The 26,364-nt window shown below is 37.4% G+C and overlaps 1 protein-coding gene across 3 annotated transcripts in view; it reads left to right on the top strand.

Annotated features, from left to right (window-relative positions):
• The window catches only part of LOC104087276 (5-epi-aristolochene synthase-like), a 40,960-nt gene extending 14,958 nt beyond the window's left edge, over positions 1–26,002 (top strand). Inside the window, exons 1-7 of one of the 3 annotated variants that reach the window (XM_009591688.4) lie at positions 23,356–23,549; positions 23,699–23,957; positions 24,044–24,422; positions 24,499–24,717; positions 24,862–25,000; positions 25,149–25,394; positions 25,497–26,002. In XM_009591688.4, coding sequence (XP_009589983.1) covers positions 23,436–23,549; positions 23,699–23,957; positions 24,044–24,422; positions 24,499–24,717; positions 24,862–25,000; positions 25,149–25,394; positions 25,497–25,793 — 1,653 coding nt within the window. In that variant the 5' untranslated portion in view covers positions 23,356–23,435 and the 3' untranslated portion in view covers positions 25,794–26,002. Of the gene's footprint in view, positions 1–23,355; positions 23,550–23,698; positions 23,958–24,043; positions 24,423–24,498; positions 24,718–24,861; positions 25,001–25,148; positions 25,395–25,496 lie in introns of those variants that run through there. The other 2 variants (XM_070175295.1, XM_070175294.1) reach the window with 2 other exon arrangements.
• The last annotated feature ends 362 nt before the right edge of the window (positions 26,003–26,364 follow it).

Here is a 26,364-nt window from a genome sequence, read left to right on the forward strand (position 1 = left end):
AAAACATGGGGTGTAACAGTTTCTTTCATTCAAACAGTTGTATTTCTCTCAAACTATTACTTGTAGTGAATTCTAGAATGCTCGTGAATTGTGACTCCAGATTCGGGTGGTAGTAATTAATGCAGTTTTTATATTATTCCGCACTCGCTATATTTCATCTTATCTTATTTGCTGTTATTTACTGAATGGAATAAGAATTTGGCTTAATAATCTCTATCATTGGCTTGCTTAGCAAGTGAAATGTTAGGCGTCATCACAGTCCCGACGGTGAAAATTCCGGGTCGTGACAAGTTCTATGGATATTTTCTTGTTAGTCTTGCTTAGCAAATGACCTTCCATCATAAGCCTTAGATAGTACTATCGGTTATGCGTCGAAAAAACTAGAGAGAGAAGGGAAGATCAATAAATCATACACAATCGACAATGGAAGCAACGCAAGATTCAATGATGAATGATGAAGAGGTAGACCAATTACTTCACAGCGTAAACAAACCAAAGGAAGGGACAAATGAAAAAGATAGCTTCAAGGAAAACTAATCTCCTCTGATAACAACAACACACATATGGATTTTGAATGCAACGCCTTCAATAATATATCACTTGAAGACAAAAACATAAACCCAAAAAATCATCCAAACTTCATACCCATTTCAGCACAAAATAAAGAAAGGCTATATCAATCATGAAAGCAAGCTATCATCATATAGCTTCTTGGAAAACGACTATGATATGTTCAACTAAGGGACAAAATACATAGGCTATGGAGATCCGCAGAAGCCCTAAATCTGATAGACTTGGGGTAATGATTTCTACCTCATAAATTTTAAATCACAAAAAATCTACAATAAAGCCTTCCAACAGGGTCCATGGTTCATTGGGTCACAATAACTATCAATCCGACAATGGAGCCAAAGTTCAACCCATATGAAGCAAAAGAAATCACAACCACAATATGGATACGTTTGCAAGACCCGCCAACTGAATTTTATGAGTTTACAATTCTAAAAAGGATCCGACAAATGTTGGGTAGACTACTAAAAATCAACAATTGTACAGCACAAGCAACTAGAGGACGATATGCAAGACTATGCATCCTCGTCTCAATAGGCAAAACACTATCAACATCTGTATTACTGGGAATCCACCTCCAACAAATATATTATGAGGACACAAACCATCTATGCACTCTATGTGGATGCTTAGGGCATAAAAACTACCAATGTACATCGAAGACGCAATCTCAGGCAACCACAAAAAATGAAGAACGTACAAGCCAATCAGCATCTTAAGGGCTAGAATGAGCAAGCACAGAGCAACTCGACAACAATAGGCGAGCAGTATAAACCCTTCTCCTGCCTGGGGTGGGGCTATTTAAGATTATAAGGTTCAAAATTAATCGGCGCAAGAGCTGCTACAATTGTTTCAGCGGGAGCTACTGCCGGTATTGGAAATATTTTCAGTTCCTTAATTATGTTGCGAGAAATCATTCATTGGCAAAATAATTATTAGGTTATGCTATTTTGGGATTTGCTTTAACCGAAGCTATTGCCTTGTTTTCCTTAATGATGGACTTCTTAATCCTCCTTTTCTTTTAAAAAAATATTATAGGATTATCAACATTACTTGACTGGAAATATCAGCCAATCTATTCTCCTTCCCCCCCCCCCTTCGGTAACTTGATAAATCATAAGAGAAGAAGAAATATTTGCGTAGAAAATCTTGCTTACTATCTCCATCTAAGTTATGCAAGAGGAAAAGAGCGAAAAACTTACTTTTAGGTAGTGGCCTAAGCGCTAAGAAGTAAATTGGATTCCCGACTGACTCTTCTTCTTTGAAGCATTCAGAGAGAATCAAGATTGGCTTAGTCGGATCTTGCCAGGCAATTATCTTTTTTCCACAAGAGATTGCTCTCCTCCGAGGCTTGAGAGCTTATTCCCTTCTTGTTCACCTTTCTTTTTCTTTACTTATTTTCTTTATTGAATGATTGGCTCAATAGTTTTCTTCCTTCAATTAGAAAAGGGGCTAATGGAAACTCATGAGCGCTATCCCCTTCCCTTGCTACGCTTCCTTACTCAACAATCAAATAAGCATTTTTGATTCCCCGATCCACTCTCATGCTAACATCGGTTTAGGTAAGCCAGGGGCTAAGCGGGAATCGCCTATCTAAGAGTCTACTTCCTTCTGATCTTTCTGCTCTTGGGGATTCATCTCTACCTTTTTCATAAAATGTAGTGGGCAAACCAGATAGTTCATTTCCTCTCTTTTCTTGCTCCTCAAGAAAGACCTTGGAAAATAGTTGTATACCCAAAGAGAAAAGGAAAAGAACAGGTAAACATTCACAACCAAAACCAAGTGCCAGTTCCAATACCAGTAGTTATACCAAACGCAGGATTGGGGAATCAAAGTAAGGAAAATCAAAAGAAACAAAATGAGTAAGGAAGAGGAGAGTCAAACCACCATCATCAAAGAGATTAAATAAATGGTCAAAACTGACGAAGAAACCAAAAGAAGCAATGGAGTCGACATCAACACTATGAATAGTACACACAATTCTCTCACAAATCCTGACGCCAAGACAAATCCACGCAATCCTAATTTCACTCACCCGGTGGAGCCTATTCAACCACAAACAGAGACAAAAATTACACTTGCACCAAGTTTATCCACATCACCACATGACGTGGCACGTGACAAATCACCCACACACAGTGGGAAAGACACTAACAACAAATCCTCTTCATCCTTTATACACACACACAATCCATTTTCTATCATATCGGATACACAAACTGACAACACCCTACACAACACATATGACAATACTAAATCAAGTAATGACTAACCCCCCCCCCCCCCGCCCTACACCCCTACTAACAATCCAGTCACTAACGCGCCCCTATAATCCTAAAATGACCTTTCCACCAAATATCCCCTACCCAACTACGACATCACCTGAAATAAATGACCAAAAAATTATCCCCACGGAAACAGCTGCCCTATAGAGTATTTCAGCCCAAAAAGGTAACAAGGCCCACAAAGCATTGTTGAAGAAGCTCATTCAATTATATCCAACCGAACTAAATATAACCAATCTATCAAACCATCAATTTTCCCTACTAAACCACCCCCGTCTAGACTAGGAATGATCGCCTGCAACAGTGCATTAAATGCATTACAAATACTTGCAAAACCAAATACACCCCTCTTCTTTGATTGCACCAGTGCCGGTGGGTTAAATCCCATCCCCCCTATCAACATGATGAATCCCTGCCCCTACCTACCCAGGCCCTTTCTCCCCATAATCATCTTATTAAAACCATTAACACCCAAATCCAAACCACACCATCACAAAACTCAGAACAATATCCCTCATTGCAACTGAAAAATGCCTCGATTACCTCTGAGAAATAGCACACACTGTAGTTACGAGGAGCCAAGCATGAGAAACCTGAACAACGATGTGCAGTACCAACAACCCCCCTTACCAACTCACCATCTACCACACACAACGGAAACTCAAATAAACTCAGTCACTCAAATTTTCTATCTCCAAACCATATTTCCTATGGGTTACCACTACCCTTTGAACAAATACTACAATCCCTACCAGTTCCCTCTAGCCTAGGAAAACAACCTCCAACTCCACCACCAACGGTACTACCATCAAGAAACTCAAATCCCACCACCACAATAACAGGAGGAAGCATCAACACAACAACTACCAAGGCACTGGAATTTTGATTTCATGGTGCAACAAGTAACTCACTAATAGAGAACACGGTCACTCTATCACACTATGTCTCCAAAGGACTCCACTCAAACATGAGTATGCAGCATGCACACCAACTACAAATCGAGGAAATCATAGAACGGGAGTTCAACAATCAGATCTTGGACATGCAGGCAACAACAACCACACAACAAGCAATAAACCATACTCCACATTGGAATACATCCCCACCACCCAACTCATGGAGCTCATCACCAACTATGGTGCCCCAGCACGCTTCACCAAAACCACAGAAGGAAGAACTAGTTGTATAACTCTTGTCACAATTCCTACTGGAGGAACTACAACTCTTGGAACCCCTCCCCCCCCTCCCACCACCAGGGACAGCAGGCATAGGGCCATCTCAGGGAAGCATCCTAGATCAAGTTCTAAATAATATCACAATAATGGAGCCTCTGACACTCACCGTGTCCCAAAACTCCGAAAGAAAATTCCTTATCAGTGTCCCTCCACCGGTCACGAAGGATCTACGTGAGGATCTACCCCATCGACCCCTTATCGTACTCCATCGTGTTGGTTCCAACACTGAGGGAGCAAGCCCCCCCCACCCCACAAAAACACAACAACTACCAACAAATATCTTTTGCTCTGCAACCCACGAGGAATCAGCAAGGGAGGATAGCACATCACACACCCTTAATAAAGATACTGCTATGGAACTGTAGGGGAGCAAATGCGGTTGAGTTCATAAAAAATCTCAAAGCAGTTCTCTCTTGTAATAATCTTGTTACACCCTATATTTTCGTACGTAAACTGCGTCGTGAGCATACTAATGTAGGACAAAAAATGAGATCATCTTTGAAAATATATAAAGTAAATTAATCATGTTATCTCGGAGGTTACAAATATTGAATATCATGAACAACAAGTACAAAGAGGGTTAGAAGGTTCAGAAGCTAAAGGAATTGAAGAAAATAATATTTCGTCAAAAGTCGACAAGTTGGGAATGTTATAGCATGTACTTTTGGGGTGTGACCAGGGTATTTAACATGTTAAGGAGGTTCTGTTATGCGTTATGTTAGTCTTATGGTAGTCGTGTGTTATATTTTGAAGTCAAGCGAGTGGTGGAACAAAAGTCGATGAAAGTCATCACAAGTTACGTTCATAAAGTTTACTGAAACATTGGGTCAAATATAACTGCGATTTTCTCCTTATATACTTAGAGTTATGGGGTGTTCCACCCATATAATTAAATATCTATGAGTCTATTGTCTAAATAATTAAACCGTTTATCAATAAAATATTGGCATAAAGAGATATGGCGCTTTTGAGAGGCTGTGCAGACTATCACCTACTTGCTTAAATGAGAATCCAAAAATGGCCAGTTCGGGTCGTTCAAAAATGGGCCAGTTCGGGTCGTCCAAAGAGGCCTTTTTAAATGCCTATCCACTTCATATATTATACTTATAATAGGGCAAAATAACCAGACATAATCTCTGCAAAAAATCCTCCCAAATATTTCTCACAAATCCCAATTGATTTTCTCTCCCTTTCAAGTTTTAATTGGAGGTAAACACTTAGAGTTTGGAAAACCAAGATAGGAGCTGACTTATCCAACAAATAAGGTAAGTTTAATGCTATATTTTATCCATTTTTCTCTGCTTTAAATGCATTGTAAGTCGTTCTATATTTGTAAGAATTCACGCGACGGTGATCGAAAGCCGTGAGTTTGAGTTATTCACTTGTAGCAGACTGTTTTGTGGACTATTTTGTGTTGCTTTTGGACTGCGCGTTTTACTAATATTTTATGGAGTTTTGGAGGTGGAAGGGTGTGGAGAAACACCACATAAATTTAGGTTGGTGGTCTGGTCGTTCGTCGTAACATTTTCGGGTTATTTGACACTACTACGGTGGTCGTTTTGTGTATGAAGAGATTGGGGTGTGTTGGGCTATTTGTAGTATCTTGTGGTATATATAAGGTTGGAAAATGTGTATATATGTTGTTATTGTTGCTTTTAGTGTTATTGGTGTTATCTTGAATTTGGAGGAAGTAAGGAATATAGGGGAGATGCTGCCCATTTTAATACAAAATAAGCCTGCCGTTCATTGTGCGATAGTTGAACCTTTCGTAAATAATGATAGTATTATAATCGTTGTTGTAGATTAAGGTGCAAAGAGGCGAGTTAAATTTTGTGATTAGAAAGATTGTGATAAGGTATGTTAAGGCTAAACCTTTTCTTCATTTTGGCATGATCCCGTAACTACATATGTTTGACAACAAGACATAAAGAGAAGTTCGTATTCATGAATTTATTCACATTATCCTAGTCTCAGAAGTTACATTATTCTCCCTTATCGAGACTTTATATTCAGTTAAGTATTATTTTCTTCCAGTCAAGAGATCATGGGTCTATATATATATATATATATATATATATATATATATATATATATATATTTACAGTATTACAGTATTTTCACCACCATCGAGCTATAATCGATGGGCAAGCCCCTATTGGGAAACCTATGATCATATGGTAAGTTATATACCAAGCCTATTGTTGTCGAGCGCCTATGAGCTAGCCTAGGATAGCTGAGATACATAGCCTATTGTTGTCGAGCGCCTATGAGCTAGCCTAGGATAGCTGAGATACATAGCCTAGTATGGCCGAGCGCTTATGAGCGAGCCTACTATGGTCGAGCAGTTATACATATCGGGCCTTATAGGGCCGAATATTTATTTTACTTACTATATTGAATGAGTTGAGTCAGTATCAACAGTTAAGTATATCTCCAGATCATCTTTGACTCCCAGTTACTTTCAGTTATTATATTATCAGTTCGGTTTCAGCTTTCAGTTATGTTATTGCCTTACATACTCGGTACATTATTTTGTACTGACGTCCCTTTTTTGGGGATGTTGCATTTCATGTTTGCAGGTTCAGATAGACAGACGGGTAGACCTCCCCGGTAGGTGTTTTCCGAGTTTAGCCTGATCAGTAAGCTCCACGTCTTTCGGAGTTATCGGGTCTAGGGTTTCGTGTACATCTTTTGTATGCATGTATATATGTTATGGGTAGTTTAGGGCCCTATTCCGATCATAATACATCCATCAGTAGAGGCTTTTAGACATATCCTGTTAGTTAGTGCAGTATTTTGGGCTTGTAGGCCTGGTATGTATATTTTGGTCATTTGTCAGTTGTAGTACTTATGACGGCCTTGTCGGCCCAGCTTTATATTGATGTTTAGTCAGCACTAGTTTACGTTCAGTTTTATGCTTCACAAAGTGTCTTGCAATGTGGTCCCATGGATAAATTATGACATTATATATTTAGAGTCCCTTAGTCACAATTTGGTATACTAGATTAGGTAAGGCACCGGGTGCCGGTCTCGCTCCAAGGTTCGGGGCATGACAAACTTGATATAAGAGCAATTATGTCCTAGGGAATCTACAAGTCGTGTCTAGTAGGGTCTTGTTTATAGATATGTTGTGCACCATATTATATAAGCAGGGAACTACATGGCATTTAGTAGTTGGTTACCCTACTGATATGTTCGTGATAGTATTTATTGATGATATTCTGGTTTATTCAAGTTCAGATGATGGGCATGCGGACCACCTGTAGAGATGGATCTCCAAGAGCAGAAAGATCAGAAGGAAGTAGGCTCTTAGATAGGGGATTCCCGCTTAGCCCCTGGTTTACCTAAACCACTGTTAGCATGTTAGCATGAGAGTGGATCGGGGAATCAAAAATGCTTATTTGATTGTTGAGTAAGGAAGCATAGCAAGGGAAGGGGATAGCGCTCATGAGTTTCCATTAGCCCCTTTTCTAATTGAAGGAAGAAAACTATTGAGCCAATCATTCAATAAAGAAAATAAGTAAAGAAAAATAAAGGTGAACAAGAAGGGAATAAGCTCTCAAGCCTCGGAGGAGAGCAATCTCTTGTGGAAAAAAGGCAATTGCCTGGCAAGATCCGAATAAGCTAATCTTGATTCTCTCTGAATGCTTCAAAGAAGAAGAGTTAGTCGGGAATCCAATTTACTTCTTAGCGCTTAGGCCACTACCTAAAAGTAAGCTTTTCGCTCTTTTCCTCTTACATAACTTAGATGGAGATAATAAGCAAGATTTTCTACGCAAATATTTCTTCTTCTTTTATGATTTATCAAGTTACCGGGGAGGGGGGGGAGGGGCAAAAACAGGAGAATAGATTGGCTGATTTTTCCAGTCAAGTAATGTTGATAATCCTATAATATTTTTTTAAAAGACAAAGAGGATTAAGAAGTCCATCATTAAGGAAAACAAGGCAATAGCTTCGGTTAAAGCACATTCCAAAATAGCATAACCTAATAATTATTTTGCCAATGAATGATTTCTCGTAACATAATAAAGGAACTGAAAATATTTCCAATACCGGCAGTAGCTCCCGCTGAAAAAATTGTAGCAGCTCTTGCGCCGATTAATTTTGAACCTTATAATCTTAAATAGCCCCACCCCAGGCAGGAGAAGGGTTTATACTGCTCGCCTATTGTTGTCGAGTTGCTCTGTGCTTGCTCATTCTAGCCCTTAAGATGCTGATTGGCTTGTACGTTCTTGATTTTCCGTGGTTGCCTGAGATTGCGTCTTCGATGTACATTGGTAGTTTTTATGCCCTAAGCATCCACATAGGGTGCATAGATGGTTTGTGTCCTCATAATATATTTGTTGGAGGTGGGTTCCCAGTAATACAGATGTTGATAGTGTTTTGCCTATTGAGACGAGGATGCATAGTCTTGCATATCGTCCTCTAGTTGCTTGTGCTGTACAATTGTTGATTTTTAGTAGTCTACCCAACATTTGTCTGATCCTTTTTAGAATTGTAAACTCATAAAATTCAGTTGGCGGGTCTTGCAAACGTATCCATATTGTGGTTGTGATTTCTTTTGCTTCATATGGGTTGAACTTTGGCTCCATTGTCGGATTGATAGTTATTGTGACCCAATGAACCATGGACCCTGTTGTAAGGCTTTATTGTAGATTTTTTGTGATTTAAAATTTATGAGGTAGAAATTATTACCCCAAGTCTATCAGATTTAGGGCTTCTGCGGATCTCCATGTATTTTGTCCCTTAGTTGAACATATCATAGGGCTTCTGCGGATCTCCATAGCCTATGTATTTTGTCCCTTAGTTGAACATATCATAGTCGTTTTCCAAGAAGTTATATGATGATAGCTTGCTTCCATAGTTAATATAGCCTTTCTTTATCTTGTGCTGAAATAGGTATGAAGTTTGGATGATTTTCTGGGTTTGTGTTTTTGTCTTCAAGTGATATATTATTGAAGGCGTTGCATTCAAAATCCATATGTGTGTTGTTGTTATCAGAGAAGATTAGTTTTCCTTGAAGCTATCTTTTACATTTGTCCCTTCCTTTGGTTTGTTTACGCTGTGAAGTAATTGGTCAACCTCTTCATCATTCATCATTGAATCTTGCATTGCTTCCATTGTCGATTGTGTATGATTTATTGATCTTCCCTTCTCTCTCTAGTTTTTTCGACGCATAACTGATAGTACTATCTAAGGCTTATGATGGAAGGTCATTTGCTAAGCAAGACTAACAAGAAAATATACATAGAACTTGTCACGACCCGGAATTTTCACCGTTGGGATCGTGATGGCGCCTAACATTTCACTTGCTAAGCAAGCCAATGATAGAGATTATTAAGCCAAATTCTTATTCCATTCAGTAAATAACAGCAAATAAGCTAAGATGAAATATAGCAAGTGCGGAATAATATAAAAACTGCATTAATTACTACCACCTGAATCTGGAGTCACAATTCACGAGCATTCTAGAATTCACTACAAGTAATAGTTTGAGAGAAATACAACTGTTTGAATGAAAGAAACTGTTACACCCCATGTTTTCATACGTGGAAGTACAAGTACGCCATAAGTAAATTGATATAAGATCGGAAATGAGATGTTACGTCCCGCATTTTCGTACGTTTAAGTTTTGTCGTAAGTTAATTAACATAAACTCGGGAATGAGATTATTTTGAGGTTATGAGCATTATGTTATTTCAAACAAGGGATAAGTAAATTCGTGAAGGTGAGAAGGTGAGTAAATCGAAGAAAATGAGTTTCGTCGAAGCTTGACAATTTGGGATAAAATACGGACCAACTATAATACCCGATATTTATGGACTAGTGCCATACAAGGTACTACATGACCATGATAGTAAGATGTATAGTGTGTATTAAAAGTGAGTAGTATTTTAAGTAATTTAGGATAATTCTTAATTATGTGGGTAATTGATTAATTATTGGGTAATGGAACATTACCTAGTTAATTAATAATTAGTGATTGTCTTTGAATAAAGACTAAGGTCTTCGGATAAGAGTTAAATTAACCAACGTGGCAGCCACATACAAATGCATTAAGTGATTCATATACACATTACGTGACTCGTATACATTAAGTGGCAGGAAGGTGTCCATTAAAGTGATTCACCCCTCCCCCCACCACATAGCCTTCATAACGTGATTTGCATACTTATAATCACTTTAACACATGAAAACACATATATAATATAACAAAAGGGGAAAATACTCATCAAACCCAAAATACAACACTACTTCTTCTTCTTTTGATAAAATACAGAACTTCTTGTTCTTATTTGACAATGGTAGGTGTGGTCTAATTAAGAGTATAAGAGCTCTATATGCGTGCCACTTGAGTGGTGTCTGATCTGTATCAGTGCTGGCATGTGTCACTTGAAGCCTAATATTTGTTAAGCCTGTAATGATTATCAACTTCTAGAGATGATGGGATGTTATTATGTTAAAGACGCCATGTAGTTAGACCACGCAAATGACCATATATGTTATACCCACAACGGTTTCCTCCGGATGATAGAAGTTTGGAGATTTCATCTTAATAAAGTAAGGGGGAAGAAGACTAGTTTTGGCATACAAGATGGAGGGGATTGTTCATGGATACAAGTAGAAAGTTGGCGTTAAAGGTATGTTAATGCTATCCTTTCTTTTCTTTTGGCGTGATCCAAATAATACAAATGAAACGAGCAAAATACGCAACTTTTAAAAATGACTCTATTCATATAAATACTATAGGTGTCTATATTCTTGATTCCCTATGTGAATTATTATTATATCTTCTATTCACGGGTCTCAGAAAAATAAGTATTTGATAAAGTACCCGAAAGGCATATTGATTTTTATGACATTCCGAGAAATCTTATTAACGTAATTCTTATGCATTTCATGCATTTATACATGTAAATTGACCCATGACCAGATGGCGTTATATACGCGCATATTATATGTACATGGGATATGGAAAAAGGTTATGGCGTTATATACGCACCACCACCTGATCAACTGGTATACGTTGATGATTTTGCCCACAGTGGCCGAGATAATATGATGGGATGCCCTCAGAGGCCTGATGATGTTATGAAACATGTACCTATGCACGACATGACATTCATACATATATGCATGACGCTATAATTATTTCATGATTTACAGAGTTATCCAGACTTACAGGTTGAGTCATTTACTTTATATTTCTTCCATGTCTGTTATGTACTTATTTATGTGCCTTACATACTCGGTACATTATTCGTACTGACGTCCCTTTTTCTTGGGGACGCTACGTTTCATGCCCGCAAGTCCTGATAGACAGGTTGGGAGTCCTCCAAGTAGGCTATCAGCTCACCGGAAGGTGTTGGTGCGCTCCATTTGCTCCGAAGTTGCTTATGTGGTCAGTATGATTAGGACATGTACTGATTAGTATGGCGGGGCCCTGTCCTGGCCTTTATGACTACCCTTTCGTGATAGTATTTATTGATGATATTCTGGTTTATTCAAGTTCAGATGATGAGTATGCGGACCACTTGCGAGCGGTACTCCAAACCCTCTGTGATCGTAAGTTGTATGCTAAGTTTTCTAAATGTGAGTTCTGGTTGACGTCTGTAGCATTCTTGCGGCATATTTTATCCGATGAAGGTATTAAGGTAGACACTCAGAAGATTGAGGCCATGCAATCTTGGCCTAGACCTACCACTCCGATAAAGGTTCGTAGCTTTCAAGGCTTAGTAGGATACTACTAGAGGTTCGTAGATGGTGTTTCTTCCCTTTCTGCACCATTGACAAAGTTGACACAAAAATCAACTAAGTTTCAGTGGACGGAGGCTTGTGAACAGAGTTTCCAAGAGCTTAAGAACAGGTTGACCTCAGTGCCATTTCTAACACTTCCATAGGGACCAGTGGGTTATGCCGTGTATTATGATGCCTTAGGTGTCGGGTTAGGATGTGTCCTGATGAAACATGGGAAGGCAATTGCGTATGCTTCAAGGCAGTTAAGGAAGCACGAGAAAAATTATCCAACCCACGACCTCGAGTTAGCTACGATTGCCCATACACTTAAGAAATGTCAACATTATTTATATGGTGTTCATGTTGATGTATTTACAGATCATAAAAGCCTGCAATATATCTTCAAGCAAAAAGGGTTGAATTTGCGACAGAGGCGATGGCTTGAGTTATTGAAAGATTACGATGTTAACATTCTCTACCATCCAGGGAAAGCTAATGTCGTAGCAGATGCCTTAAGTTGCCGATCTATGGGTAGCTTAGCACATGTAGAGGCCGAGAAAAGACAATTAACTAGAGAGATTCATCATTTGGCTTGTTTGGGAGTTCGGTTAGTAGATTCCGATGATGGTGGAGTCGTACTCCAAAACACTGCAAAATCATCTCTCATAGCTGAAGTGAAGGAAAAGTAGTACGAGGACCCATAGTTGGTCGAGTTGAGAAAGCGAGTTCCGCAACAGAAGAAGCCTTTGTTAGAGCTCAAGAGAGATAAGGTTCTTAGATACAGGGGTCGTTTATGTGTTCCATATGTAGCAGGGATACGAGACAGGATTATGTCAGAGGCACATTATTCGTGGTACTCCATTCATCTTGGGTCGACGAAGATGTATCATGACATTAAGGATGTGTACTGGTGGAAGGATATGAAGAAGAACATTGCTGAGTTTGTTGCCCAGTGTGCTAGTTGCCAGCAGGTGAAGGTAGAGCATCAGAAGCCCATAGGGCTAATGCAAATTATAGAGATCCCATCATGAAAATGGGAGGCGATAAACATGGACTTTGTCATGGGTTTACCTCATTCTCATCGTAAGTTTGATTCGTGATAGTCGATAGGCTCACAAAATCAGCTCATTTCCTACCGGTCAGATCTACATATACAGCAGAAGATTATGCAAAGTTATATATTAAGGAGATACTAAGGCTATACTGAGTACCAGTATCCATTATATCTGACCGTTGGGCCCAGTTTACAGCACATTTTTGGAGGTCATTTCAGAGAGGTCTAGGGACTCATGTGAATCTCCGCACAACTTTTCATCCATAGACTGATGGGCAAGTGGAGCACACAATTCAGACACTCGAGGATATGTTACGAGCATGCGTGTTGGATTTTAAAAGAAGTTGGACTGAACATCTACCTCTTGTCGAGTTTTCATGTAATAATAGTTACCACTCCAGTATCCAGATGGCTCCGTACGAGGTTTTGTGTGGGCATAATTGCAGATCTCCTATAGGGTGGTTTGATGTTGGAGAATCTAGGTTACATGGGCCAGACCTAGTTCAGCAGGCCATAGAGAAAGTAAAGCTTATCTGGGAGCGACTATTGACAGCTCAGAGTCGTCAGAAGTCATATTATGACGTGCGGTGACGAGAGTTAGAGTTCGAGATTAATGACTGGGTATTCTTAAAGGTATCCCCTATGAAGGGCGTGATGAGGTTTGGCAAGAAAGGCAAGCTTAGCCCACGGTATATTGGGCCTTATAGGATACTTCAGAGAGTGGGCCAAGTAGCTTATGCATTAAAGTAGCTTATGCATTAAAGTAGCTTATGAAGAAGACTAGGTTTGGCATACAAGATGGAGGGGATTGTTCATGGATACAAGTAGAAAGTTGGCGTTAAATGTATGTTAAGGCTATCCCTTCTTTCCTTTTGGCGTGATCCAAATAATACAAATGAAACGAGCAAAATACGCAACTTTCAAAAATGACTCTATTCATAGAAATACTATGGGTGTCTATATTCTTGATTCCTTATGTGAATTATTATTATATCTTCTGTTCATGGGTCTCAGAAAAATACGTATTTGATAAAGTACCCGAAAGGCATATTGATTTTTATGACATTCCGAGAAATCTTATTAACGTAATTCTTATGCATTTCATGCATTTATACATGTAAATTGACCCATGACCAGATGGCATTATATACGCGCATATTATATGTACATGGTATATGGAAAAAGGTTATGGCGTTATATACGCACCACCACCTGATCAACTGGTATACGTTGATGATTTTGCCCACAGTGGCCGAGATGATATGATGGGATGCCCTCAGAGGCCTGATGATGTTATGAAACATGTACCTATGCACGACATGACATTCATACATATATGCATGACGCTATAATTATTTCATGATTTACAGAGTTATCCAGACTTACAGGTTGAGTCATTTACTCTATATTTCTTCCATGTCTGTTATGTACTTATTTATGTGCCTTACATACTCGGTACATTATTCGTACTGACGTTCCTTTTTTCTGGGGACGCTGCGTTTCATGCCCGCAGGTCCTGATAGACAGGTCGGGAGTCCTCCAAGTAGGCTATCAGCTCAGCGGAAGGTGTTGGTGCGCTCCATTTACTCCGGAGTTTCTTATGTGGTCAGTATGATTAGGACATGTACTGATTAGTATGGCAGGTCCAAGTTGCTTGTAGACAAATATCGTGTACGTGAAAGATTGTACGGCCTTGTCGGCCTATGTTTTGAGTTTATGAATGATCATATTGGCCTATTAGGTCCATATGTCACGTGTATATGATGATGTAATAAGAAAGATATGTTACGTTGATACTCTGTGAGTAAGGTACCAGGTGCCCATCGCAGCCCATCAATTTGGGTCGTGATAGAAACAGTAAACAGAAAAAATAGATGGGGACTTCAAGGTCTGTGGATACCGATAGATCTACCTTGAGTCTCCGGATAATCTTGACCTTGTCCAAGGCATCCTGTACCAAATCTGTACCCAATAACCGAACCTCCCCTGGCTCAAACCATCCGACCGGCGATCGACACCGTCTACCATATAGTGCCTCATATAGAGCCATTTGAATGCTCGACTAGTAGGTGCTGTTGTAGGCGAACTCTGCAAGGGGCAAGAACTGACCCCACGATCCTCCAAAGTCTATAACACATGTGCGGAGCATATCCTCTAAGATCTGAATAGTGCGCTCGGACTGTCCGTCCGTCTGAGGATGACACGTTGTGTTCAACTCAACCCGTGTGCCTAACTCACGTTGTACTATTCTACAGAAGTGTGAGGTGAACTGCGTACCTCAATCAGAAATAATAGACACGGGCACACCGTGAAAACGGACGATCTTGCGGATGTAAATCTCTACCAACCGCTCCGAAGAATAGGTAACTACCACGGGAATGAAATGCGCTGACTTAGTCAGCCTGTCCACAATGACCCAAATGGCATCGAACTTCCTATGAGTCCGTGGGAGTCCAACAACAAAATCCATAGTGATACGCTCCCACTTCCACTCAGGAATCTCTATCTTCTGTAGCAAATCACCAGGTCTCTGATGCTCGTACTTGACTTGCTGGCAATTTAGACACCGAGCTACATATGAAACTATATCCTTCTTCATCCTCCTCCACCAATAATACTGCCACAAGTCCTGATACATCTTGGCGGCGCCCGGATGAATAGAATACCGGGAACTGTGGGCCTCCTCTAGAATCAACTCACGAAGTCCATCCACATTAGGCAACCTGCTTGGCATCACCATGCCGCACCGTGTCCCTAAGGACAAGCAAATGAGGGTCATCATACTGTCGCTCCCTGATGCGCTCAAACAACGAAGACCGAGCGACGGTACAAGCTAGAACACGACTGGGCTCAAAAACATCCAACCTTACAAATTGATTGGCCAAAGCCAGAACATCTAGTGCACGCGGTCTCTCACCAACTGGAATATATGCAAGGCTTCCCATACTCACTGACTTCCTACTTAAGGCATCGGCGACTACGTTGGCCTTCCCGGGATGATACAAGATGGTGATATCATAATCTTCCAATAGCTCTAACCACCTCCTCTAACTCAAATTGAGCTCCTTTTGTTTGAACAAGTACTGTAAACTCCGATGGTCCATGAAAACCTCACATGACATACCATAAAGATAGTGTCTCCAAATCTTCAGCGCATGAACAATGGTTGTCAACTCTAAGTTATGGACAGGGGTAATCTTTCCTGTGAACCTTCAACTGCCGCGAAGCATATGCAATAACCTTGCCACCCTGAATCAATACCGCACCAAGACCAATACAAGATGCGTCACAATATACTGTATAGGATCCTGAACCTGAGGGTAACAACAATACCAGTGTCGTAGTCAAAGTAGTCTTGAGCTTCTGAAAGCTCGCCTCACACTCGTCCGACCATCTGAACGGGGCACTCTTCTGGGTTAACCTGGTCAACGGGGTTGTTATAGATGAGAACCCCTCCACAAACCAATGTTATTAACCCTCAAATCCCAAGAAACTACAATATCTGTAGGTGATGTGGGTCTAGGCTAGTTCCGAACTGCCTCAATCTTCTTAGGATCCAACTGAATTCCCTCTGCTGATAAAACGTGACCCAAGAAAGTAACTAAACTCAACCAAAACTCGCATTTTGAGAACTTAGCATATAAATGGTTGTCTCTCAGAGTCTGAAGAACGTCTGAAGATGTTGCTCATGCTCCTCTCGGCTGCGGGAGTAGATCAAGATATCATCAATAAACACAATCACAAAGGAATCCAAGTAGGTCTTGAACACCCGGTTCATCAAATCCATGAATATTTTTGGGGCATTTGCCAGCACAAATGATGTCACTAGAAACTCATAATGCCCATACCGATTCCGAAAAGCTATCTCAGGGACATCGTATGCCCTAATCCTCAACTGATGGTAGCAAGATCGTAAATCAATCTTCGAAAACACCTTGGGACCTTGAAGCTGATCAAATAAATCATCAATCCTCGGCAATGGATATTTGTTCTTGATGGTGACCTTGTTCAACTGCCGATAATCTATACACGTCCTCATCGATCCATCTTTCTTCTTTACAAATAACACAGGTGCACCCTAGGGCGAGACACTAGGTCTATTGAATCCCTTATCAAGTAGATCTTGCAATTGTTCCTTTAATTATTTCAACTCTGGCAGGGCCATGCGGTATGGCGGAATGGAAATGGGTTGAGTGTCTGTAGCCAAATCAATGCAGAAATCAATATCCCTGTCAGGTGGCATCCCAACAGATTTGCAGGAAACACCTCTGGAAACTCACGAACAAACGGCACTGAATCCATGGAAGGAACCTCCATACTAGAATCGCGGACATAAGCCAAATAAACTAGACACCCCTTCTCAACCATATGCCAAGCCTTCACATAAGAGATAACCCTACTGGTATAATGGTCATGAGTCCCTCTCTACTCTAATCGAGGCAACCCCGGCAAGGCTAAGGTCACCGTCTTGGCGTGACGATCTAATATAGCATGATAAGATGACAGCAAATCCATACCCAAACAATATCCAAAGATATAGTAGAGTGTTTTTTGTAAAATTACCCCTTTATAACATCCATATAGAATCTTTAAGGTTACTAATAATAATTCTAAAAATATGCACACATTATTTTCCATTGAACAAAGTTTCTATTTTGCATAAGACATAAGATTTCAAGATTTATACATGATATCTTTTCCATTGGAAAAATGCCAAAAAATATTTAGATAAAAGATTTAACTGTTACACTCTTAGATTGTCTTCAAGAAAAAACTATAGGATACCTTTTTGCTGAACATTTGGAGACAAGTCTTCGCTAATTGGAGCGTTATATTGCTTGTAAGATAATGAAATCTACAAACAAGCTATAATTACAAAGTTCTTCCATTAATCTTGAAAGAAGTATTTTTCTAAGTAGCTTTAAAATGTGTGCCTTAGAGTTTAAAACTTTATACGTTCAGTTATGAATTTATTAATAATGTATTAACTTTTTTCAATATTTAACAAGTGAAATATGCATATCTTTTGAGATTTTAAATTTGAATAATTTCTTATCTTTTATATGTAACATTGAAGAAGGAAAAATAGTTGATTTTTGGATAATTTTTATCTATAACGGCCAAAATAAAGTACACATCAAATGTTGTTATAGGTGTAAAACAACAATTCCCTATAACAGCCAAAAAATATCAGAACAAACGAGTCTGTTATAGAGAATGTTAAATGTATTTATATCGATATGTTTGATTGTTTGTTCAAAAGAAAGAGAAAAAATGAAACGAAAAAGAAAAAAAGGTAGATAAGAAAATCAGATAATTGCTCTTTCTTAATTTCTTATGTTTTCGGTGGGGCTCATTAAAAGTTCTTTTTAGGAACTTTTTGGGATACCTTTATGATATCCTTTCCTTTAGTGCTGGTTTTGTTATTGAAATATCTAGGAGAAAGGTGACCCTGATGGATTACTCTATCCAATTCAGTTTGGATTCCTTGATCTTCTTTCTTCCGAATGCCAAAAGGCTGAATTAGGATCCTTGTAGTTTCCTCTGAACTTGCATTAGAATTGTATAGTTCTCTATCACTATCAGTTTCCTTCTTTTCTATTTCTTGATCATTATCCTTAGTAGCTATTTGCATATGATTATTATATTCAGTCTCTTGATCAGTTTCCTCATCCACCAGTTTCATTTGGCAATTCAAATCAGATGCTACTTGTTCCCCGTATAGCTCGACAACTAGTTAGCTCCATAGTTCTCTTTCGACACCAGTGCATTTAGTATAAACAATGGAGATGTACACTGGTGTACCAATGGTAATATGGGATAGTCTACAGTTGACTATTTGATCCCTATTGTCCAGAATATCACAGTTGATATCATGACTCCAGAACAACCAAATTTTATTATTACTATTAGAGAAGCAGTTAGCCATCCCAAAGGTCCTGATGTAGTTACTAATAATTGATTCACCAACAAATGGTTCTTGAAAAGCCAAGATAGAAATTCTATATCTTTTCTTGAGTGAGATAACCTTTTATGTTGCTGCTTAGGATTTCATCCCTCTAATATTTCAATTGAGGATATTAATCATTAAAAGTTCTTTTTAGGAACTTTTTGGGATCCCTTTATGATATCCTTTCCTTTAGTGTTGGTTTTGTTATTGAAATATCTAGGAGAAAGGTGACCCTGATGGATTACTCTATCCAATTCAGTTTGGATTCCTTGATCTTCCTTCTTCCGAATGCCAAAAGGCTAAATTAGGATCCTTGTAGTTTCCTCTGAACTTGCATTAGAATTGTATAGTTCTCTATCACTATCAGTTTTCTCCTTTTCTATTTCTTGATCATTATCCATAGTAGCTATTAGCATATGATTATTATATTCAGTCTCTTGATCAGTTTACCCATCCACCAGTTTCATTAGGCAATTCAAATCATATGCTACTTGTTCCCCGTATAGCTCGACAACTAGTTAGCTCCATAGTTCTTCTCTTTCGACACCAGTTCATTTACCATAAACAATGGAGCAGTTAGCCATCAAGCATTGAAAAAGATGCATATTTGGATCTAACTAATTAGATGGTTAGGAAGAATCCTGAACTGGTTTTGATGGGTTTTGTGTTTTATTCAAATAAATTAAAATATTAATCCTTACAAATTAGAAGAAACTATATCATCTTTGAGATATAGGTAAAATACTAAATGAAAAAAGCCAAGTAAGATGTCATAGCAAAATAATGTATAAAGAAAGAGAAATAGAGATAGAGCAAGACGAGTAAGACTAAGTATACTTTGAATTAACTTTTTTTTTAAAAGTAAAAATAATACTCGAAAATACTATTGATAATTTAAAATAATAAATGAATTCTGAGTAATCTAATAAAAGTCTAAAAGAGATAAAACATTTGGCACTTACATTGAGATAAGATATTTAATTTATGATTTTGTTAAAATATATGATTTGAAGTACTAAAATAATTATGATCGATCATACTTTCATATAAGTAATATTCTTTAATAATATACTAGCATCGCGGCTACTAATACTATTATATTAGTGAAAGTTGCCCAAGTGCCTATTAGTGGGAAGTCTATCACCAAATATTTGGATATTTATATCTGAATGGAGTGTGACTCAAATATATATAGTTCATAAAAAGATGATTCGTATTCATGAACAAATAATATTGGAGTGTGACTCATGCTATATTTACTATAAATGCTAGACTCGTCAGAAAATATCAATTGATTTTGTATCTATCGTTAAATTTATAAATCGTTTCAATGCTAGTTGGTAATTTACCAACTATTTGATCTCTATATTGATAAATTTTCCAACTATTTCAATATCAGTCGGTAATTTACCAACGAAACTAGGCTCGGTTGGTAGTAATTACTAACAAATTCTGCATATTAACAACTAATTTTAATTTGTTAATAAATTACAAATCACAATCTTGATCTGTTAGTAAAGATTTCAAACCGATTTAGTATCAGTTGGCAAGTTTACTAACAGATACCATTCAGTTGGTAATTTACCGGCGCATTTTAAATTGGTTGGTAAAATTAGCAACGAAATCCTTCTGTTGGCAAGTAGTTGGTTGGTAATTCGTTACTAATCTGTTAATAAACTATACTTCATTTTTTCCACCATATTTAACAACGGATATATACTACGTTGGTAATATTACCAACAAAAAGTGTTTGTTGGTAATATTTGAGTTGGTAATCCGTTAGTAGGCAGTTGCTAGATTAGCCGCCAATTTTTCCCGCAATATTTACCAACTAAATTATTCAGTTAGTAAAATTTTGGTTGGCAATTCGTTAGGAATCCGTTACTAAATTTTGAAAGATAAATCAGTTACGATTTTGTTAGTAATTTGTTGCTTATACACTTACAAATTCGGGTCGTTGGTAAAATCCGTTAGCAATTGGTTTTTTTGTTTTGTAGTGTATGACCTCATAGTCACATGGAAGCAACGAACTTTACGAGTTACGCCAAGGATCCTCTCCAATAAGACACTTTTAATTAAGCAATTGTAGAAAAGTAGTACTACATTTCCAATTATAGTCATGGTCAACGTGCCCAATGAAACCTTAACTATTAACACCAAAATCAAAGATATTGTGAAGGAGATAGAGTAATAGTTAAACATTGTTATAGAGAAGCTAATAAAGTTGAGATATAAATTTGCATTGATAGCCATAGCCATAGCCACCAAGGGAAGTTAGAGGCTTTCTTCAACTAGACAAATAGGTGATGATTTCCTTCAAAATCACACAACTGAAAGCTGCAGAAAATTTCAATAAGATCATTTCCCACTATTCTATTTTAAGCTATCCCTTTGTATTGTAAATATTTCGTCTTAAACAAATAGCTAAACTGTCTTTAAATCTCACACTTATTTCAATTCTGAGAAAACTTTTGAAAATACCAGATGTAATATAAGTTTAAACAACAATTACCAAACCTTATTGTCACACTTCCTTTGGTAATAGGTTGGTAACTTAATTTACCAACCAATTTTTCAATTCACCAATCGGTTTTTTGTTGGAATATTCTTTTGTAGTGAATCCAATTATTTAGTGGGTAGACCTTTTTTGTAGACGTAATCGTTCGTTAGATAAGAAAAGGAATATATGGTATATAATGTAAAACATATACTTGGTTTATAATAGATAAATTTGGAGAAACTTTAATTTCCAATTTTAACGTTGTCTTAAAAGACTTTGGATGAAGAGCATTGGTGAAGGACACTTTTGTCATTTAGTTATTTTATCCTAAGATTATTATTCTATATTGAATATTGTATAAAAGTAATTCTAGAATTGTAATATAACTAGCATTGCTTATACTGGAAACGAAAATTCCAAACATGGAATTAATTAAATAATCTCATATTTTTATTACGAGATTATTATCTCTTATCTCATAAACCAAGATATATTGTGAATAGAAGCATATGGTCCAAGTCCTCAATTTGACCAATATCAATTTTCTGATTCATTATTGTCTGTATCTCAAATTTTCAACATCACGTGATCTATTCCTACAAGTTTTTCATTTCGTTTAATTGTACCACAAGCTGAATTGTCAGCTTTTCTCCTTCTGTTATTAGAGAATTTTCAAAGTTTTGTTGTGTGGAGGAGAACAGAGATGAATTTAAGCATTCTAATGCTTTATTAGTGGGGCCAAAGTATAAGTGAACCCTATTCTATGTGACAATTACTATAAACAAACCACTTATATGCTGTTGATTTTAACCAATTACTATAATGCTAATGACTAAGTTAACTATGATGTTGATATTTGTCCTAGGTGTAGCATTAACATGCGTTATGGAGAGAACTTTTTTGCTCTTTATTGTATACTCTCCACCTTGTTTTACATTTCATAGCATCTATTTTTTTCAAGCTTACCGTAGAGAGTTGGACATGTCCAATTCTTATCCATAACATCATTACCATTAATGTTGTCGCCTATTTATATGGAGTTGATGATACGGAGAGTGTTGGAGTAAATCCGAGAAATATTTATATTTGTGTAGTTAATTTCATTAATTTACAAAATTCATTATACACGAAAATTTTATCTCTTATATATCGATCGAGTAAATTAAAAAAGTTATACGCTTATACATATAAAATTCATTTTCTTTCTCTTCTTCTCCATAACCTGTTTCCTCTTTCATTCTTTAATTTCTTCAGTATCCCAGCAGATTCACGATGCCACGAAACGAAAAGTTTGAAAATTCTCTAAAAACATAAGGAAAAATGATGACAATTCAGCTTGTGGGACAATTAAACGAAAAGAAAGAGAGACTGAGCTTCCGTCTTTCAAACGCTGCACTGAGTTTGAATAAAAAGGGTAGGAATACACGTGATGTAGAAATTTTGAGATTATTAATGAGTCAGAGAAAATTGATATTTGGGATAGTTTAAGAGACATCCTCTCAAATTTTGCTTCGTAACATTAACTTCCATTTTGGTTTACGATATTACGACTAGTTCTCTTATTTTGTAGACCTCCAATATAAACTGCCTTGGCATGCTAGTAAGAAAGTTTAGATTTAACATCCATACCTGGTGGCTGGTAGTTTCAAAGTTATTTACACTATCACTTTACAAAAGTTACGATAAAGTTTTTATTTAAATAATATAAATGTTAGGGAAAAGCTGCATTCTATATAAACAAGCTAGCTGTGGAAAAATGCGAAACCTCCAATAATTTTTGGAAGTCCACAGTTCGGCCTAAGTTTCTTTCAAACTTATGAGTGATGACTAGCTAGTGTAAAGTCAAGTAAGGCAACTGCGAAAAGATTACGTGATCCTGCAAATTTTGATCAGTTAAAATATGATCCTTAAGATCACATTAACGCGATCTTTGTAGTTGTTTAGATTACATAAGAGATTAATTAGAGAGTTGGTTGTGTGTCTCTCACCACTATATATACTTATCCTTTCTCTTCCATTTATCTCATCACACTCACTATTTTCAACTTGACTGTTTCTTTCTTCTTTAAAAGAACAAAAACAATACTCTCATCTTTCATTAGCAATGGCCTCAGCAGCAGCAGTTGGCAACTATGAAGAAGAGATTGTTCGACCCGTCGCCAACTTCTCTTCTAGTCTGTGGGGTGATCAGTTCCTTTCATTCTCCATTGACAATCAGGTAATTACTTAATTTCTTCATATATAGTTTCACATGTTAATATTCTTTATTTATTGTTTTTTCTTTCAAGCATGGTTAATTTCTTCTTTATGTTTATTGAACAACAAATTTTGCTAATGTCAATTTTTTTATAAATACAATATAAATAGGTTGCAGAAAATTATGCTCAAGAGATAGAACCATTGAAGGAACAGACGAGGAGTATGCTGTTAGCCACTGGAAGGAAATTGGCCGACACATTAAATTTGATTGACATTATTGAACGCCTTGGCATATCCTACCACTTTGAGAAAGAAATTGATGATATTTTAGATCAAATTTACAACCAAAACTCAAACTTTGATGATTTGGGCACTTCTGCACTTCAATTTCGATTGCTCAGGCAACGTGGTTTCAATATCTCTCCAGGTAAGTTCATCATGAAGCACATACGCCTTTAATATCCATTTGAAAGAAGGCAAATTAATCTTGAGTTTTCTTTCTTGAAATACCAGAAATTTTCAGCAAATTCCAAGATGAAAATGGCAAATTCAAGGAGTCTCTTGCTAGTGACGATGTCTTAGGATTATTGAACTTGTATGAAGCTTCACATGTAAGGACTCATGCTGACGATATCTTAGAAGACGCACTTGCTTTCTCCACTATCCATCTTGAATCTGCAGCTCCACATTTGAAATCTCCACTTAGGGAGCAAGTGACACATGCCCTTGAGCAACCTTTGCACAAGGGCGTTCCTCGAATTGAGACACGATTCTTCATCTCATCAATCTATGAGAAGGAGCAATCAAAGATCAATGTGTTACTTCAATTTGCCAAATTGGATTTCAACTTGCTCCAGATGTTACACAAAAAAGAACTTGCTGAAATATCAAGGTGTGACATATAAAAATGATAAACCATTTTTAGTTGATCATTTCTCAAGTACTAATGTTAATTTGTTATGCTACAGGTGGTGGAAAGATTTGGATTTTGTGACAACACTTCCATATGCTAGAGATAGAGCAGTTGAGTGCTATTTTTGGGCATTAGGAGTATATTTTGAGCCTCAATATTCTCAAGCTCGTATCATGCTCACTAAGACCATATCAATGATTTCGATTCTGGATGACACCTTTGATGCTTATGGTATCATTAAAGAACTTGACATATACACGCATGCCATAGAAAGGTATATATGAACTTCATCAATTCACTTATTCAGATATACTTTGAAAGTAATTAATATCATGAAAAGATTAAGGCGAGCTTTTTCTCATTATATTTATGCTCTTTTACAATGCATAATTTATACCATAGCTTTGTCACCTTGCAGATGGGATATTAGCGAAATCGATCGGCTCCCTGATTACATGAAAATTAGTTATAAGGCTCTTTTAGATCTTCATGAGGATTATGAAAAGGAATTGTCTAGTGACGGAAGATCTCATGTTGTCTACCATGCAAAAGAAAGAGTCTGTAGTCCCAGCGACCTAACTATCAAATTACTTTTTCCTTAATCTATTTCACATTGTTTTCTCTCGTGTTCTTTTCATAATCATAAACTCGAAGCAAAAAGTTACAATTCTCTAACACTTCAATTAATATGTTTGGGTTTCACAGGTGAAAGAACTAGTAAGGAGTTATAATATCGAGGCAAAATGGTTTATTGAAGGATATAAGCCACATTTTTCTGAATACTTAAGCAATGGGTTAGCAACTAGCACCTACTACTCGTGCCCTACAACATGTTATTTGGGCATGAAGTCTATTACCGAGCAGGATTTTGAGTGGTTAGCAAAAAATCCTAAGATATTTGAAGCTAGTGCATTATTATGCCGAGTTATTGATGACATAGCAACATACGAGGTATGAGTTGTATCCCACACGTATTAGATCGTTATATGATATTTCACCACACAAAGTATTGCGACAACAATTGAGGAAACCCTAATATATTCGCCTTTCCAGGTTGAGAAAAGTAGGGGACAGATTGCAACAGGAATTGAGTGCTATATGAGAGATTATGGGGTATCAACAGAAGAGGCAATGACTAAATTTCAAGAAATGGTTGATGCAGCATGGAAGGATGTTAATGAAGGAATTCTTAGGCCTACTCCTGTCTCTATGGAGCTTTTATATCGTATTCTAAACATTGCTCGTATTGTTGACTTTACATATAAAAACAATCAAGATGGATATACTAACCCGGAGAAAGTCTTAAAACCTCACATTATTACCCTACTTGTGGAATCCATCAAAATTTGAGCTGCCAACTATTGCTCATCTTAAGGAAACCTCATTCTTCTTTGTTTAGAAAGTAAATATATATGTTGTAATTTTATCCTGTTGAATAAAGTTGTTAGGGAGTTGCCTTTGCGGTTGTGAAGTTCACTTCCTAACTAGGACTGTCTTTAAAATCCTTGTAAGAAAAATGCTACAAGTGTTATGAATCCATTTGCACCCTATTTATAATACATCAAGAAGAAGAAATAAAATTGAAGTTCCTTTTCTAGTTCTCTTATTGTCACTGCCCGGAATTCTACCTTGAGGATCGTGATGGCGCCTAACATTTCACTTGCTAGGCAAGTCAACGTTAGAGTAATTCTTTGCCAATTTTAAACACTTCGAAAAATTTAACCAATTAAACAGAAATGGAGCCAAAATAAAGTACGAAATAGCATAATAATCCTATATCTAGTACAACCCGGATCTCGAGTCACAAGTACACAAGCTTCTAGAGGTTCTAAAATATAGTATGAAATAAATACAACTGTCTCGAATGAGATGAACAGTATATAAGGAAAGAGGAAGGGGACTTCAAGGACTGCGGACGCCA

The sequence above is a fragment of the Nicotiana tomentosiformis genome, chromosome 5 (genome assembly GCF_000390325.3).
Source record: "Nicotiana tomentosiformis chromosome 5, ASM39032v3, whole genome shotgun sequence".
Taxonomy (NCBI): Eukaryota; Viridiplantae; Streptophyta; class Magnoliopsida; order Solanales; family Solanaceae; genus Nicotiana; species Nicotiana tomentosiformis.